This window comes from Rissa tridactyla, chromosome 9 (genome assembly GCF_028500815.1).
Source record: "Rissa tridactyla isolate bRisTri1 chromosome 9, bRisTri1.patW.cur.20221130, whole genome shotgun sequence".
NCBI classification, from domain to species: domain Eukaryota; kingdom Metazoa; phylum Chordata; class Aves; order Charadriiformes; family Laridae; genus Rissa; species Rissa tridactyla.
In genome coordinates, this window is record NC_071474.1 from 16,055,855 (window position 1) to 16,073,563 (window position 17,709).

Genomic DNA, 17,709 nt, shown 5'->3' on the forward strand with positions numbered 1-17,709 from the left:
GTGATATCTCAGTCAAATTTGGCCCCAAGTACTCATGATTTATTTCATGTGTTGCCTAATTTGAATTTTTCTTTAGGTTTGTGTTTTTTCTGTATTATTGGCAACATTCCTTGAGCAATTACCAAGAAGTTTTATGAAAATCAAATCATGGTTCCTTTGAAAACGTTAGCTTGGCTTGACCCATGTGAAAAGTCCCTGGTGAGCTCAGGCAGTTGATGCTACACTTTATTAGACTTGCTTTAGATTTTAAAAAACAATTGTCAAAGAACATCTTGGCTTTGTGGGAATATACATCTCTATTTAATTGCAGGTTTCGGATTCTTCAGCTGAAGTAAAAGCATTGGTGGAACAAAAAGCAGAGCTTGAAAGGAAAGTGGAAGAATTAGAGAAAAAACTGGATCTAGAAATTCGGGTAGGATACTTTGTTGTTATAAAACATTTGACTATTTCAAATATACTTTTCTAAGTAAGTGACAACTGATCAACCATCTGAATCTTTTTTGCTTCGTATTCTTTTTAATCCAGATATACCTGTGCTTTTACAGAAGACTTTTTATTTTAAGTGTAGTTGCTCATAGCATAATTACCCTCTTTAAGAAGTCTTTCTTAGTATTTGAGGAGTTTGGAGCAAAAATAAAATGTCAGGCGTATGCACATAAAATTTCTTGGGTATCTTCAGAGGTAAATGTTAATCTGTCAACTGCAGTGAGATACATGTGCAGTGAGAGACAAACTGTATAACTCATTACCTGCTGTTTATTAGTTACAGCATTATTTTTGCAGTGCTGAATTCAAAGTAATTAAGTACAGCCACGCTCTGAAGACATGAGAAGGACAGCTTGGCTTCTTTCAGTTTGCATTTTGAGTCTATGATAAGAATCAGTATTCTTGAAACTGATTAGATAGTACTGAGGAGTCTTCAGTTCTCACATTTCTAATACAAATCAAAAAGCAGTGCTTTGTGTGCTCTAATAAACATTCCAAGCTTTTAATATTCATAAATTAATAAGCACTTCTACAAGTGAAAAATATCAAAGTCTTGAAATGGCTTCTTTCATACAATAAAAAAGAGCCTTTAATTTATTTATGTTTAGTTTAGTATCTTGCTTAACTTCTGGTGTACAAAATTCAGAATCAGCAAAATTCCAAAGAAGAGAGAGATGCTACACGAGCAAGCCTGAAAGATCTTCAGTTGCAACTTGATGAAAGTATATGTGAAAAAGAAGCCTTAAAAAAGCAGCTGGAAGAAAGCGAGAAGGAACTCAGAGAAAACCTAGAAGAGTGAGTTACTTCTAGAAAAGTTATTAATTGGAATTTGTACCTTTTCTTAAACCTTTTAGATTAAAAGTACCTGTGTCTTCAGAATATGTTAATGGCATTAGACAGAGTGACATTTGTTATTGTAGGAAATGTTTCTACCATTTAAAAATGGCATGTTTTTGTACTATCTGGAAGGAAAAGAAAGATTGTTGAATTTACAGTCTTCCTCTTAGTGCAAATTGCTTTTTAATATTTCATGGTCATAATATATAATTCAAGTCTTTAAAATGCGGAAACACTCGAGTGCTTTAGTCAAGAATATAGTACCAGGTTTAAATCAAAATACAACTTTCCACTTACATATCTACTTAAAAGAGTTCTCATTTTTTACCCCTCTAACATTTCATTTTTCTGCCGTGTTGTATCCCATTCCCTTGTGGGGAATATGGGAATAGATACTTGTACCTTTTTAGTACTTGAAAGAACAAATTAGGGTTTCTACAAATTAAAAAATCCTGTCTAATTTTTCCTGATGAGGCTTTTTCAAGTGAAGATGGAGCAGGAGCAACACCAGACTGAGATCAGAGATCTTCAAGACCAGCTGTCTGAGATGCATGATGAACTGGATAACGCTAAACATACTGATGAAGGGGAGAAAGAGGTTCTGATTGAGGTTAGTTATAAAGTACCAGAAGAAGGATGACAAAATCAAAAGAATTGCATAAAAAGTGGGAACCAAGGTACATGTAGAAGAAATACATGCCTTAGCTTTTCCATTCTGTTAATCTAAAACAATATACCGTTATTAGGTGACCTAAGAAAGCATGTTATAGTAACTACATTAACGGTAAATGGAATACAAAGTCTAAGTACCATTGTTTTACAGAATAGGAGAACAAATAGCATAATGGTTGAGGGACAGCTCAGTTATCCACTATTACCAGGTAATAATCGCAGTCAGTTTTAATGATTAAATAGGAGTTTGGGTCAGAACAGGGAAGATCAGTTTAAAGAAGGTGTACATACTAGCAAGGCCAGATGAGATTCATCTAAGAAAATGAAAAGAACTCACGAAAGCAATCTCTAAATTGTTGATCCCCTATTGACGGGACCAGGGAGACAAGAGATACAGTCTGAAGAGGAACAAAAGAGTTACGGGTTTTTTGTCACCTGGGGATGAGAGAGCAATTGATTATAGCCTGGTTATAGTAATATACTGATGATGAAATAGAGAAAATTGCTTATTAAATTTGTTGGTAAGGGTGTGTCAGTGCATAATGGTTCAAGAGGAAGATAAGAATTCAGAATTATCTTAATATTTGTAGTACCAAAACAAGTCACTTCTCTCAATCCTAGTGCAAAGAACTAGCTGAAGAAATGTAAGCTAAATGTTAAAATGCAAAACAGGGAGCAAAAGCATAGACAGTAGATCTCATGAATATTAAAGATGTTTGTATGCAAGACATGCTGAGTGGAATAACTACCTTGTTTTGTGCAGATGAGATTTGATTACTCTCTTAAGTTACTGTCATAAACCTCAGGCACTGCAGAGATGAAAGTTGTACATAAGTAGGGGAATATCTGGGATGATGGTGATAGCATTGAAAAACATTACCTATGAAGAAGGACTTTAATCTGAATGGAGGAGTGAGGGAAGAGTCAAAAGCACATCTTATACAATGTTGCTATAATGGAGATAGTGGTCACTTTTTCTACATTGTGTGGAGATAGAGTAAGAAATAAGAGATTTAGCTGCAGAGATTTGATTTGTTGGAAAACGTTTTCTATCAATATGGATAAAGAAACAGTGGAATATGGCTGTCTGAGGTGACAGTAGAATCATTTTCATTGTAGGTTTTTAAGGACAGAGGATGTACTGATCCTGCTTCAGTGCAGGGGAAGTTTGCATTCTTTTTGAAAGTGCGATTATTCACAGCTTGAGAAATACCGAATTAGATAATATTTAAAGATGTCCATTTTTGATTGTTGCTGTTGTTTTATTCTGTGTTTGTATACATAAGTGTGTGTGTTTATTCTTCATATTCACTGACTATCCACTTCCTTCCCAGCAATTTGGAAAGGGGAAATGACTTCTAGGGGAAACATGGTGGGAGGAGGAAGGGTGTAAAGGCATGGACTCAGTTGGAAAGCACGTTTTGTCTTTAGCACTTGCAGAAGCAACTTTATTCTTCCCAGCAGAAAAGACAACAATGAATTATCATTGGGTTCACTTCTCTTGCAGTGTGGGAAACAAAAGGTTTTTCTTTCTTCCTGTCTGCCTCTTTGCTTCAGAAGGTAGAACTGAAGGAGTTGTTAAATTGCACCCTTAGTTTGACTCCTGCTTTATTTACAGACAACATAACATACACCATCAACATTTTTTCATAGTTTTGCAGCATCAGATATGTTGACCCATTATATAAAACATCAGGCATTTGTTACACTTCTAATAACCTTAGGGTTTATTACATTTTTAGCTTACTATAAAAGCTGAAAAAAATACATCAGTCATACGAAATGAAGTTGGCCTTGGGGAGCTTACACTTGAATGCTTTGCTTCTCTGCAACACAAACAGAACATCCATTGGAGGTATTTGTCATGCAATTGTGTTTAATTTTGTTCTTTAGGAGCTGATGCAAATGAAGCAGGATCTGCAAGAAGTATTAATAGCAAAAGATCAACAAGAAGAGATTTTGAGAAAGAGGGAGAGAGAGCTTACGGCTTTAAAAGGAGCACTAAAAGAAGAAGTATCTAGCCATGACATGGAGATGGATAAACTTAAAGAACAACACAATAAAGAATTGCTCAATCTACAACAGAGCCTGGAGAAAGCAACAGAGGTGAAATAATTAATCTTTGCAGGGAAAAATCATATGCCCCACAGATGTCCCATACTAGATGCTTTCAGATACTAATATTTCCTTAGCAAAATAAATAGGTAGATTTGGGCTAGGAGATTCTTAGCTGCTGCTGATAAGTTCTATTCCATACACTTATATAATGTTTTGATTGTTTGTCACAGCTGAAATTGTGGCTGTTTCTTCAAGCAGTTATTTACTATGTTTGCTTCATTGCAAACTTTAAAAGGGAGATCGACGTATACTACAGAGGACCATTTGGTTGTCTTGGGTTAAATGGAATCACTGAAACTTTAAGGATGCCGTGAAGACTGTCAGTGTGCTTTGCCAGTGATGCTGTTGAAATTACAGTTTTGGAGCTTCTAGCAGTTCTCCACAGTTCTTTGCAGCCTACTTTTCTTACCTTCAGCTACTTGTGTCACCTCCTTTTCCCTAGTTACATTGTCCCATCTTGTTCCTTGAACTACTTACTACTAGGGTTTGTTGTTTTATTTTGTGTCCTTTTCATTTATTGAGCTTATCTTGTTTACTGAATGGTCAAATGAGTGCCAGCACAAGGGAAACAGCAGGGAGTGGGTGTCTGGAAGCAGGCAGGAGGAAAACAGAACTGAACGAATTGCCTCTTCCAGCATCAGTAGGAAGTCTTTGTGAGGGGGAGAAGAGGAAGAGTTTTCAGCTGTGCATATCTGTTACTGTTTTCCAGAAGATGTCCTTTGTGAAGTTATCTTTGTAGAAACAGCAGCTAAGAATTTATTGAAAGATTTTTTTTTTTTTGTAAGGGAACAGCTCTCATAAAATTTTAAGTGTTATTTTTACGATTTTACAATGCCAGTTATTTGTGTCTTTTTCATATCCTCTTCCCTCATTTTATTTCTGTCAAATATTTGAGAAAATGTCTAAAGGCAAACTGTGCTTAACCAATGTAAGTCAAAATTTTGTAGGCCCAGTTTTATGCTTAGAAATGTCCATGCTAATTTTTATCTTTTACCCGTACCTCGTTGGTGTTAGATGAGTTGTGGTTATCCTACTAGTTGTGGCCAAAAACATAATGTAGAACTGCATTAAAATTAAGCTTGAAACGTGAAAGAAGTTTCCCAAGCTTTATACGTTTATGAGCAAAATAGGAGCATGTATGGAAGATGATGGATAGATATTGTATGATTGAATTCTGATAGAGTATTCTTTTAAAGGATTGTTTTTAAATGTGCAGTTTTCTTCAATGGTTAGAAAAGTTTAGATACACTGGTTTGTTTATGTAGCCTAGGACTTCTACTTGAGATTGTTGGGCTTTACTTAAATGTGTTGTTTCTCTTTGTTTACATCATCATGAAGATATTTGACTCATCTGAGCTGCTTGAACTGTGAATTCATTTTTTTCTTTGAGAGAAAAGTAGAACATTTAAATTATCATTTTTTATTATACAATAATTGTAGTGACAGCTTAACCTCAGTGAACCATCTTTCAGAGTTACTGCATGGTAATTCACTGTATTTCAATTATGGAACTGTAATTACGACTGACAAGAAATGAAAGAGTAGTCTGTTTGGCATAACAATAACACAGTCTGGGAAATGGCTCTATGACTAGGTTGCTGTCGCTTAGAGATAGTTATAAATAGCATTTATTTACTTGCGTGACATAGTCTATCTAATAGTAAATTTAATAAGAGGTTCAAAAGTGAAATTTAATTAATTAATGTTGCTCTAAGCACCAGTTATCCTCTTCCAATTTTACTTCAAGTGATTTTTGTTGGTTTTATTTTAAGTAAAACTTTTATCGTGCTTAATTGGAATGTGGGCTTTTTTTGTGTTTGTGTGTTGGTGTCCCCCCCCCCCCCAGTCTGGCTGGTATTAGTACCCTTAATGATTTTTTTTTTTTTTGAAGCTTAGCATTATCGCTATGCCTGCTGGCTGAGATTAGTTGTTGAGTTTGATATATCATCTATCAGGGAAGTATAGCCAGTCTCTGCAGGGAGTTAGATGAGTGATCTGCTGTGATCTTACTTATGATATTAATTATTGGTTTTATAGTTAATCTGGAATACCCAACAGTGTGTGTGAAAATCATATGTTATACAATTGAAGCTGCTTGACTGTTAAATATTTTTTTAAATATTATTGCAAGCTGGAAAGATTTATATTGGCTGGAGGGATACAAGAAATTCACATCAAAGATTAGTGGAAAGGGCCATTCTGTTGTATTTAATGAGGAAAACTGGTGTGTAAATGCTGTAACAGTGGTTTACCATACAGAAAATATGGATAATGATGTTTGATAGATCAGGGTATATTGGAGTCTGTATGTAAAAGGTTGTTAGTTCATATGTTGCTTCTATATCATTCAAATTGGTACACTGAAAAAGGTGTTTTGTGATAGGTATTAGGCCGAAGGAAATTTTTGCAGGGAGAAAGGAAGTAATTTTTGTGCCAGTGTTAAATCAACAGAATTTTTCAGCTGCCGGAGACTTCAGGTAGGTTGGCAAGTAATGTTGAGTGCGTTTAGTTGGTGTGATTAGAATACCACATAGAACTGTTTTGAAATCATGTTAGAAACATACTCAAGGTTATGTGATGGAAGAACAGAGCGGGGTTATTATGTTATGTGCGATTCTGTTCTCAGGCTCACTGATGTGGTGGTAGGTTGGGGTTTTCTTGGTTTTTTTAAACAGAGATCATTAGATAAAGCTGCAGATATGAAGATATTAATTTTTTTGCTACAGTTTACCTTTTAAACTCATTTTTCTATTATATCTTTTGCTTGTGGTGGTCTTGAGAGGCTGTGATTGTTCTTAACTTCATTGCTGAGACCATACTTTTTCCATTTAACAATAGTAAAAGTTTCACTTCTCTATAACATATCTCTGTGGGGTAATAATTACCTTTAATTTAATAATAAATTAGAAAATTAACATCTTTCTAATTAAAAATGGATTTCTCTGTCACCACCAGTGCTAGAGCAGAAATGAATATGAATTTTTTATGTTTTAATGTAGTACAAAAATTTATATTATTTAATCTGACCCTACAACACAAGAGGCCAGAATTGTACTACTTAACCATAAGTGCTCTGTCACTGTAGATGAAGTGCCACTGTTTCAGTAAAATTTGGAAATAGCTTTTGGAATGTAATACTGTAGGTAAAAGGTTGTAGCAAATTGCAGCTAGTACTGTTCAAATTCCACTGAAATTGTGTCAACTTGGGAGTGCAGTTGTAAACTGCGCAGCACCCAAATTTATGTCTGTTTTGAGAAGCAGTCTGCACAAATTTTGTTGTTCAGAAAAAGCTGTAATCATCCCATTATGAAGAGGCTTATCTAAGCCTGACCTTGACTGATTTATTTACGGTTCATCAGGCTTCTGGCCTTGTCCTCAAAATGATAAAACAGACACTCAGAGTTTAGAAGCTGATTCATTTATCAACACATTTAAGAACGCAATGAAGTTTGTGGTCATGTAAGCTTTAACTGTAATGTATGTATTAAGACACGTGATATGATTAAAGAGAAGAAGGAATTTTATCAGAGTAAGCAGTAGGAACAACAAAAGACAGTGGTTTCCTTCTGCACATTTTATGAACTAAAAGTGTCTTCCTTTAAAATAAGAAAACAATATAAAATTTTGAGCATTGCAGATGAGAATAGGCTTTGGTTTTATTCTTTTCCCATTTGTATGAATTGATTGTGAATTTAGGTGAATCTAGCACAGACCTGTAATAACTCTGAAGTGAAAGAGAATATTATACCTTTCTCTACCTAATCTGATAATATATTTCTTCTTCAAAGCTAATAAAAATGTTCCACATAGAGAAACTTAACAAAAACCACTCTAGCATTGTAAATGATACTGGTATGTACTGTGTATGCCTTTCTTGTAGAAATGGCTTGGCATATATAGTTTAAATGTAAAATGAAACATAACTAAACTTAGTATACTCTGAGAACCTATTTTGGAATAATGTTGTACAACAACCAAACAGTGGTTACCCAAGTTACTCAGCGTAAAGTGAAGACATAACTGATTGTGAAGCATCGCAAAGACACTTTGGTACATAAAGTGAGAGACAAATTTAATTTATATAACTGTAAAATTATATATATGGAAAATAACAATAGGATCCTAACTAACTTGTGCCCCTCTAAGGTGAAATCTTGGGGTTATAATAAATAGCTCTACAAAAACATCGTCTTGATAGCAGTAAAAGAAACAAATTATATTATAGGAATTACTTGGGCATAAGAATGTCATTATACTCTTGTATACGTATGTCCATAAGTCATCTGAATGTGCATCATGAATGCTGTGTCTGAGCCTAGTCTGTTCACCTCAAACAAGATACACAACAACTGGAAAAGATTTAGAGAAGATGAACCAGGATTTCAGATGCCACTGGTGGGTTTTTTCTTTCCTCTGCTTGCCTGAGGCAGCCTTTGCCATGCTGAAATAACCCTTTTTTTTTGTTTCAGTTGTAGAAGCTGGTTGGTAACTAATCTAATGAAAGAATAGTGGAGTGACTGGTCCAAGTCAATGTTTCCTCTTTCATGACCTGACTCCCCCTGCCCCCTCTTTCATTTTCTGCCCTCCTTTACCAGCCTTCTAAAATCCTGGTATGTTTTTGATTGATTCCCAGTGTGGTCCTACAAACACAGATGGACTGGGGTAAAGAGAGGAATGGTGCACAGACCGAAGCGTGACAGTGGAAGGAAGGCTGCGGGCGCTACTTAAATAGACATCGTTATTGGAAACACATATTTTTAAACTGTATATGGAAAATCTGGGAGACAGATTTGATTTGTTTTGCTGTAAGTGTCCGTTCTGTGCATGGAAAGGAAGTTGTTTGGTAATAGCATCATGCATATTTTCAGACACCCATTTAATATAATACCAAACAAATTATGGAATATTAGCTGTGTTGTCAACAAGAATAAAAACATGCCTCTAAAGCTCACTGAAGAAGTAATTTGGTGATTTTGTCTTTGGTGCTAAAAGCAACCTTTTATGCTCCAGCTCCTCTGGTCTTTCATTTCCATACAATTTACTCCTCCATTTATTTAGTGGGGACATGTGTGTGTTTGGATGCAGACAGTACCATGAAACTACAACTGAGTGGTTTTTATACTGTATGTAGAGTCAAGAAAGCCTCTGAGCAAAACTGTCCTGCAAAGTTCTATTTAAGTTGGATTTGACCACATCTAAACAAGACAAAAAAACCCAACCCGCTATCTGTTTTATCTGTAATAGTCATTTCACCATTGTGAGCCTTATTCAGCAGGACTATTTAACTTAGCCTGGGTTGGGAAGGGGGAGTTGTTTGTGGGGGTTTTTTTTGTTTTGTTTCTGAAAGTGGGCAAGAGCCTGTGCAGTCAGATACATCTCTAATACTATCAGAAGGATCTCTAATCCTTATCAGTACAAGACACTATATGTATGTGCAGGTGGTTTGTCTTATGAAAGTGTATGTTAGTGTATGTGTGTGAAGTGTTTGACTGTGTAAGTCAATTCAGTAGGGTACAATATGAACACAGAACTAGTTAATATTTTACTCTAGTCTTTGCAACAACTTGTGACCTTGAAAAAACTGTTAGTATAAGCCAGTCTCAGCATGTCATGGTACATAGCTGGGAGGATAATATGACATTGATATAGCTACTGGTTGAGAGGTTAATACTTCCCTGGCTCTGGATTTTATAACTGTTTAAATGTTAGGTCGTGCCTATATTGGGAAATTTTGTTTAATATGCTCTGTGTAAAAAAAGAGGTAAATTCTCCATTTTAAAAGGTAGACATTTAAATCTTTCATTACATCTCATAAATGAAAACCTAAATAGTTTTGGAAATAATATTAAGGATATGATACTGTTTAGATCAGTGAAAATGGCCTTGCAAGAAAACAAGTCTTGTCTCCAAACTGTCATAAGTGAATGATTTTTAACCAGTTAATAGAATAGCTCTGGTTGAAGTGGAAGGAAAGACAGTCTGACTTGCTTGTAAATTTGTGCAGTTGCTTACTGAATAATCTCTTGAAGTAGAGCTGAGGATTCAGGTTAGTTGCAGCATACCTCACTGAGAGATAAAAAAACACTGACCCTTTTAATAGGTAACTAATGATAGTTAACTTCCAAAGGCATAGCCATGTGTTAAAGTAGGCTAGGCCTCATTTTGAGATAATGGAAAGAATTAATATAATCAGCGTAAGGTAGAAAAGCAGTAAGTAAAGCTGTTTAGTCTCTTTCAAGAAGCTTGGGGGTTTTTGTTTGGTTGGGGTGGGGGGCGGGCAGGGGAGTTGGTAGCCTAACACTCTATTTTTGCTTTTAAGGAGTTCTCACATTCCTTTTTTAGAGGTATGAGATCTTATTATCCATGCTATCCAGTTTTACTGTGTCATTCATCCCAGGGCTTCCAACTGCTTTGAGAAATAGTGTCTGAAGTTACAATTGCCTAAAGGTACACAGTGGGGAAAAATACCAGAACTACAAACAGAAATAAAGACCTGTTATTTGCATTCATGAGCTTTGAATGCTAGATGACTATACCTGAATAATACTGATTTCAGAAGCTCTCTTGACTGAAGAGCTAATAAGGATTACAATTAAAGGGCTGTCTCTATGTTGAGACTCAGGGTGTTTGTCATTTGTCCTTGGGTGTCAGTCTTTGCGTATAGGTTGGTTTTGGTTTTTTCTTTCTTTGGAAATCACCTGCATGTTACCTAGGGAAATCAGTGTCTAGTTGTTTTATTTAAACATGTTTTGTTTATATACAAAAAGGAGAGGAAAAGACAATAGAAAGGGATTTGATATCTCCATCACTGCTATCCCCTCAGGATTGTGTGAGGGAGCGGGGTAGATCTGAATCCCTGAAGCCACGTGAAACTTTTTACTTGTAGTTCAAGAAGTTAAACAACTAGTCTAGCATCAACCTGAAAAGGTGGCCCATGAGACTTCAGAGTTGGTTTTAGCAGACAGTGTCTTCCTTGATACCTTAAATGTTCTACACCAGGAACAGAATGAAGTGAGCAGCCACACAATTCCCTTCTATTCAGAAGGTTTTGGAAGATTATCATGTCATTTGCTTTGATTCCACAAGTATGAGTATGGAAAGACTATTTGAAAGTGTGTTACTTTCATTAAAAAAATGTCTATTTGTGCTCTAGCTCATTTGGAATGGAGATTTATTCTTTAGATTTGTATTTAAAGTATGGCAATTAAAGAACAAACAGTTAATTGGTTGAATTCAGTTTTACTCAGCTGAACTTGATTCTGAAAGGAAATGTGAAGGCTTTTAGAAAAACTGTCTGAGTTGTGCTGAATAAATGTAGAATCTAGCCAAAGTTTAACAATACTAATAAACTGTGAATGAGATACTGAGCTTCCCCTCGCATTAGCTCTTCCTGTATTTTTTAAAAGGACTCTAAAGGTCCCGTACTGTACAGTCACTGCCAAAGGGGAATTTCACCAGCTGAATCACTGAAGTCAGCCAAAACCATTTTTTAATGATCAGTTACACAACCACTCTCATGTCTTTGCCAGTGTTGAGGGTGTGGTAAAAAAAAGGTGTGGAGCCATAGAACATTTTCTGCATTCCTATCCAAGAGGTTTTTTGCTGTATTCGGGTTGGAATAGAATATTTCATTTGCATCTGGAGGACCCTGTTTGTGTGTTCTGTCCAGTTGCTTTGAGTTTACGCAATAATGGGTAGTGGAAAGGATTTTGAAGCCTTTTGTACTAACTGAGCTTCATCTCCCATACTTTAAATCGGTTCACTGCTTGCACCAAAATTGAGAGTAGAGTAGCATATAAAAGTATTTGCTTTACCGAGATTTCTGCACCAAAGGAGTTTGAACAGTATTTATTGCTTTATTTAAACCTGGTCTTGATTAATTTTAATATATTTTTAAATATTTCTGGACACGTATACAACTATATGCAAGGACACAAACCCAGACTTTATTAGATTCATTTCTTGTTAGGCAAAACGCCTGAAGGAGCAGGATGAGAAGTGAGGGAATTGAATTTCACTGCTGAAGTTCCCTTCTGGAGAATAACTTCCTTAGGCCCAAAGCTGAAGAGTAAATGCCACATGCATATGAACTCAGCATCTGTAACTGTGTGGGCTCATATAAGCAGACCTGCGCTAGGTTAAAATTTATAAATCAGGTGTATGTAACAAATCAAATAGTACACATATATACATGCATGCATTCTCCACTTTCTTCTCATCCATCTGTTAAGAGTTAAAAATAGCTTTGTACTCAGTTAAACACAATGTTAGAATATTTCATTTACCAATGTCTTTCAGACTTTGGTCTGTTCCTGCACTCAGTACATACTATTAAAAACTTCTGAAGAAAGAATTATATTGATTATTTCACAAGCTTTAATTCCTTTTCACAGCATAGCTGCAAGTTTGAGTAATGTTATTCCCCATATTAAGTCTAGGAAAGTAAGAGGTAGAGAGATTATTGTCTAAAGGATCCATTAGTTGTGCATGTTCAAATTGAGGTGCCTAGGTTAACATAAGATTAACCATTATATAGTCCATGATATATCTAGGGTACAATTTTTGCTGACTTCAGTTGCAACTGTGCACTCAAGACTTTGGAAACCAAACCCTTATGTCTCAAATCAAGCATCAAGGAAATTAAGGAGCATGCGGTTGTTGATCCCCTCTGGAAAGTTTTGGTTGAGTGACCTTGCCTCAGAAGCTCTTTGGCAGAGACAAGAATAGAGTCCGGATTCTCTAGGGCTGTATTTGAGTACCTTAGCTGTGAAACTATCTTTTCTCTTACTCTGTCACTCATTTCTGCAGCACTCCTTTATTTCTACAGCCTCTTTCACTGTAGACTCTTGACTTGTTCTCAAGCTGATTGACTAATCCTTTAAGCTTCAGAATTAAAATGTATGAGAACTATTTAAAAAAAATCAGTGGTTATTGACCACCATAGATTATTTTCCTGCATGTATGATCTTTTTTTTGTGGTCAAAAACTGATTTTTTGCGGTGGACCTTTCTTTTAGGATTTGATAACTTGTTTTATTCATGGTGGTTTGAGTCTGCTGCTGGGCTAATAAGTAAAGCTACTACATTTGCAGTACGGCACAATGACAGTGTAAGAATGCAGGAGCTCATCTTCAAGTAGTCACTTGAATTGTGGGACCTCATCATTACAGATATGTTTTCTTTCTTCTAGACAGGCTTCATTTTCTTTTTTCAGCTTTTTTTCAGAAATTTGCAACCCCTTTCCAGCTCCTTTTAGCAAATCTCTGTATCTTAAGTCTACTGATAAGATTTGCTCAGTCTTAAATAATGAGTTTTAACATGGTAAAATTTGAGAAAGCATAATGTATTAAAAAATAATAAATGAGAAGAAGGTATGAGCATGTTTAAGAAGTCTGCAAGGATGTGGGTATTAAGAGAAAGGTATTATTCCTTCAGAGATTGAAGGGATGGAAATCTGGGAATAGAAGGCACTGAATGCCCTGGAAGACAAACTGAAGACAGACAAATTGGAAGGAAAGACAAAGCAAATGCAGGCAAACAAATATAACAAGGAAAATGCTATAGGGTTTTTACTTTACATAAATATAAATCCATAATATAATATTGTAAAAACTTGGTTTACTAAAACATAGTGCCACAACTAGCAAGTGGGAATAAAAAGAAACAAATATTTTATATATCATAGGGAAGAAACTGCAGTCTTGGAATTGAGATATGTTAAGAACCAAAGAGCCCACTTCAATGCTTGATACAATTTTTTTCCCTCTTTTTTGGGAGGTTTGGGGGTTTTTGTGGTTTGTTTGTTTTGTTTTGTTGGGTTTTTTTATGGTAAATATGTCTGAATATACAGAATTTCATTCCAGCTCTTGTTTTCAAGAATCTTGTTTAACCAGTTTTATCTGTTATCTGCTCTGTATGTCTACGTATATAATCTCATTTCAGCTCTCAGAAGAGGTTGATCCACAATTCTGTGAACTAAAGATCATGTTATATTAACAACATGTTTGTTAATGTTTCATATTCAGCTTAAATCATTACTTTGTGACCTTTACCCAGTTCTGTTACCATGGGTTAAATTTATATAAACTTAGTTAAAATGATTGCCAAAACATTACCAACATCCCCTAATATTAAATGTAGCAATGTAAAGGATTTATGAATGGGTACCAACAGGAGTCATTAATTGATGTAGTGTCTAAGCTTTAAGGACCTTTTGTTAACTCACGCTGTTTATGTACAGCACCATTACAAATAAGTTATGCGTGGAATGAAGGATATGATCCAAAACACAATCTGTACATCTGAGTTCTCCCTGTCTGGCTTTTTTCCTCATTTGTACTTAGTACCCCTGTAGTGTTCAGTTTTTCTGCTTTCATCCTCATCACTCTAACCCACTCTAATTCAATGCTTTTGCAAACAGCTTTCAACTCCTGTTTTGAATGTGTGAGCCAGTCACTGAATTTTAAATGAAAGCTGTGCCTTCTTGCTCATGTAGACAGAACCAAAAAGAATAGGATTACCGCTGGCTGTTAGCAAATACCATCTGTTGTACAGTTTAAACTATCTATGCTGTTGCCACTTTCAGTTTTAACCTGTGAAATGCAATAATTGGCATTCAGAATTTATCAATGTACATAGTAATTTCTCTGTAATTTCAGTGCAGTGGTTTTCGTATCTTCTACTGACTGGAATGTTTTCTTAGGGGAATTTTACGTAGAATATAGTGGTCCAACTCTAACGATAGAGTGGTAGATTTAACGTATGGTCTCTACGTGAGTAATACTGCCTTCTGGTTGCTTGGGGCTGGTTGAGTGCGCTGCCTGTGTGGTAGGGTTCCATAGTCAAAGGACGCAGCAATCTATTTCTGCTTCAGCAGGTGTCCATGTATGATTTGATAGCTGCTGGCCTGAACCTTATGTAATTGCTCAATATATGGATAGGGATCTTTCTCCACCGCGTTCTCCCCTGATGGTGTCACTACAAGGTCTGTCAGAACTACATTTCAGTGCTTGATTCCTTTGCATATCCTTTCTAATGACACCTAGGCTCTTTTCTATCACGTTTACCTGTCTTCCCAAGAGAAGAGCTGTTAGAAGGCAACATGGGGTGCCAAATAAGACTAACAGTGGAGAATAGGAGAAGGGAAAAGGCGCAGAGTTTTTTGATACCCTAACTTTCTGTGGCGATATGCTACAGGATATGGTATGTATTGCCAAAAGCTATTATAATCCAGAAGCTTCGTTTATGCCAGTGAAGAGTTCTGCATGCAATTAATTACACTGGGGATAAATTAATATAGGCTATTTTTCTATCTAAACCTAGCTGTGTAATTCAACTCTTGGAGAAGTGATGCTGTGTGTGCATTTTCTACTCAAAGAACATCTAAATTGTAGTTGTGGGGTTTGACTTTGTTTAAATTTCCCTATCAAATTGAAGAAACTTGTGTATTGTTTTTTTCTAATATCATTCTGAGTGATATCCTGAAGGTGATCTGTCATGCCTTATGTGTATAGTACAATTACATAAGGTAAACTGGCAGGATAGATACTCCTGTGTTTCTTTTCAGTCTTATCTGAAACAAGTTGAAAAGGTGTTGAAACAATAGTGTACAGTGAAATGTGCATTGAGAAGAAAATTTCTCCTACTCTCCCCAGAAGATATGTAAGAAAAATGCCCACTCTCCAACTACAACACAGTAAAGCTCCCTGTGTATACTAAGAGAGTTTTCCTACCATCTTGAAAAAGTGTGTGTGAGTGTATATATTTATTGATGTTATTTTTTAAGACATACTACCCCTTCCAGATGAAATAAAGGAATTTTGTACTTAGCATGTTAGAAAATTTGTTTGGGAACAGTTTGTTCATGTGATGGGGTAACCCTTGTAATGATGCCAAGGTCATCAGAGACCTGTGGAGATCTGGTTAAGTGCTGGTCATTCAGGCAGCCTGAACTTTAGGTAGTTTTTACTTATATACCCTATTTATTTCCAGGATTTTAAATTGGGTTAATAAAGATAATACTTGCAACTCGCTCTTTATGCTTCTCTACCTTTTATATATAGTCACCTAGCATCTTGCTAACTTACTGAAATACATAGTGAAAAAGGAGATAGAATACCAATTTAATTTAATTTTAGTGGCTGGAACAGTATCCTAAGATACGTACAGCAAAAGGTAGGCTGGAGCAGGTCTCTAGATATGACTGCATCAGTGTAGGTTGAACATAATTTTGAGCCTGTTAGGTTATATATATATATATATATATATATGTAGATCTGGAGGCTTTGTTTGATTTTGTGTGTGTGTGCATGTACTTCTAAGTAAATAATGCTTCCTGTATTGGAAAAGTAGAGCAAACCATGATAGATGAGGTAGTAGAATCTTCAGGTACGGTGTTGGTCTGCTGCAGTCCTTTCTTACTCTGCAGCCCTGTGTAGGCGGTTGGATGAAAAAGAACAGACAAATCAACATTCTTTTCCCTGAACTCCCCAGTATGCCTCAGCTGCTTTCACTCAGCTCCAGAAACGGGAAATGAGACAAAAAGGAGCCACTGGTGGAGTGCTTGCTAATTAGTAAAACTTTGCTGTATGCAAAAAGCAAAAATAAAAGTATAATCTCAGTATATGAGAACTTGAAGCATCCATGGAGATTTATTTCAGAACTTTGAACTAGTCGTGTACTTAGAAGAACAAGTTTTTTCAGTATTTTCAAGAGACCAGAACTTGTCAGCCTGCTTATGCTGCCAGTTTTTGTGTAAGTTCATTGACCCTGTAGACAGTCTGAGTGTTTTCTGAGTTACCGCTTTATCAAACTAATTTGCATGATTTTAAAGCTGTTGCTTGCTAGAAAACAGTCTAGTGAGGGTGTACTTTGTAAACAGCTTTTTATATAACTTTCCTTATTCCTTTTGGGGGTGGGGAGGCGAAAATTGGGAACTAAAATCAAAACCAGCATAACTGAAAAGTGATTTTCATGCTTTCATAAAATATTCACAAAATAGTTTCTTACCAAACTGCTCTGTAGAATTTCTTCTGTTCTCACCCAGATAAACAGAATTTCACATGCAAAAACATTATCCTTCAGTAATTAATATGTAATTACCTATTGTCAGCAGACAATGTAGAGGCCAAAGGTATAAATGGATTCAAAAAGGATTAGAGAAATTAATGAATTATACATTCATGGAGGAAAAACAGTGAGTGCTGGGAGCGTGTAATGGGGAAAGATTTGCCGCATCGTTATTCTTCCTCTTTTTGTCCATAAACATCAGCAATGGCCACTGGAGAGAATACTGGTCTAGATTGACTTGTACGTCTGTTCTGGTGTTCCTACTGTTGTTTAAGCTCTTAATGTGGAAGCAATGGGCCTATACATGAGAACCAGATCTTTGTACGGAGTTTTGCTTTGTATCAGACCCTGAATGCCCCAGAGCAAGAACCACAAATTATATCTCGTATTCTTTTGTGTTCTTTGGAGGGCATTCTGGCTGACAAGTCAATGAAGAGCAAAGATTAAATCCTTCCAGCTCTTTACTCCAGAGTAAAATTAAATGTTTACAAGTAAAGTTACATGTTTACAAGTACATACCTGGTCTGTG

General features: G+C 35.9%; 1 protein-coding gene across 8 annotated transcripts in view; it reads left to right on the forward strand.

Annotated features, from left to right (window-relative positions):
* The window catches only part of CGNL1 (cingulin like 1), a 64,606-nt gene that overhangs the window by 20,910 nt on the left and 25,987 nt on the right, over positions 1-17,709 (forward strand). For all 8 annotated transcript variants that reach the window (XM_054215471.1, XM_054215466.1, XM_054215469.1 and 5 more), the window contains 4 exons: positions 311-412; positions 1,133-1,281; positions 1,798-1,933; positions 3,889-4,101. In XM_054215471.1, coding sequence (XP_054071446.1) covers positions 311-412; positions 1,133-1,281; positions 1,798-1,933; positions 3,889-4,101 — 600 coding nt within the window. The remainder of the gene's footprint in view (positions 1-310; positions 413-1,132; positions 1,282-1,797; positions 1,934-3,888; positions 4,102-17,709) is intronic.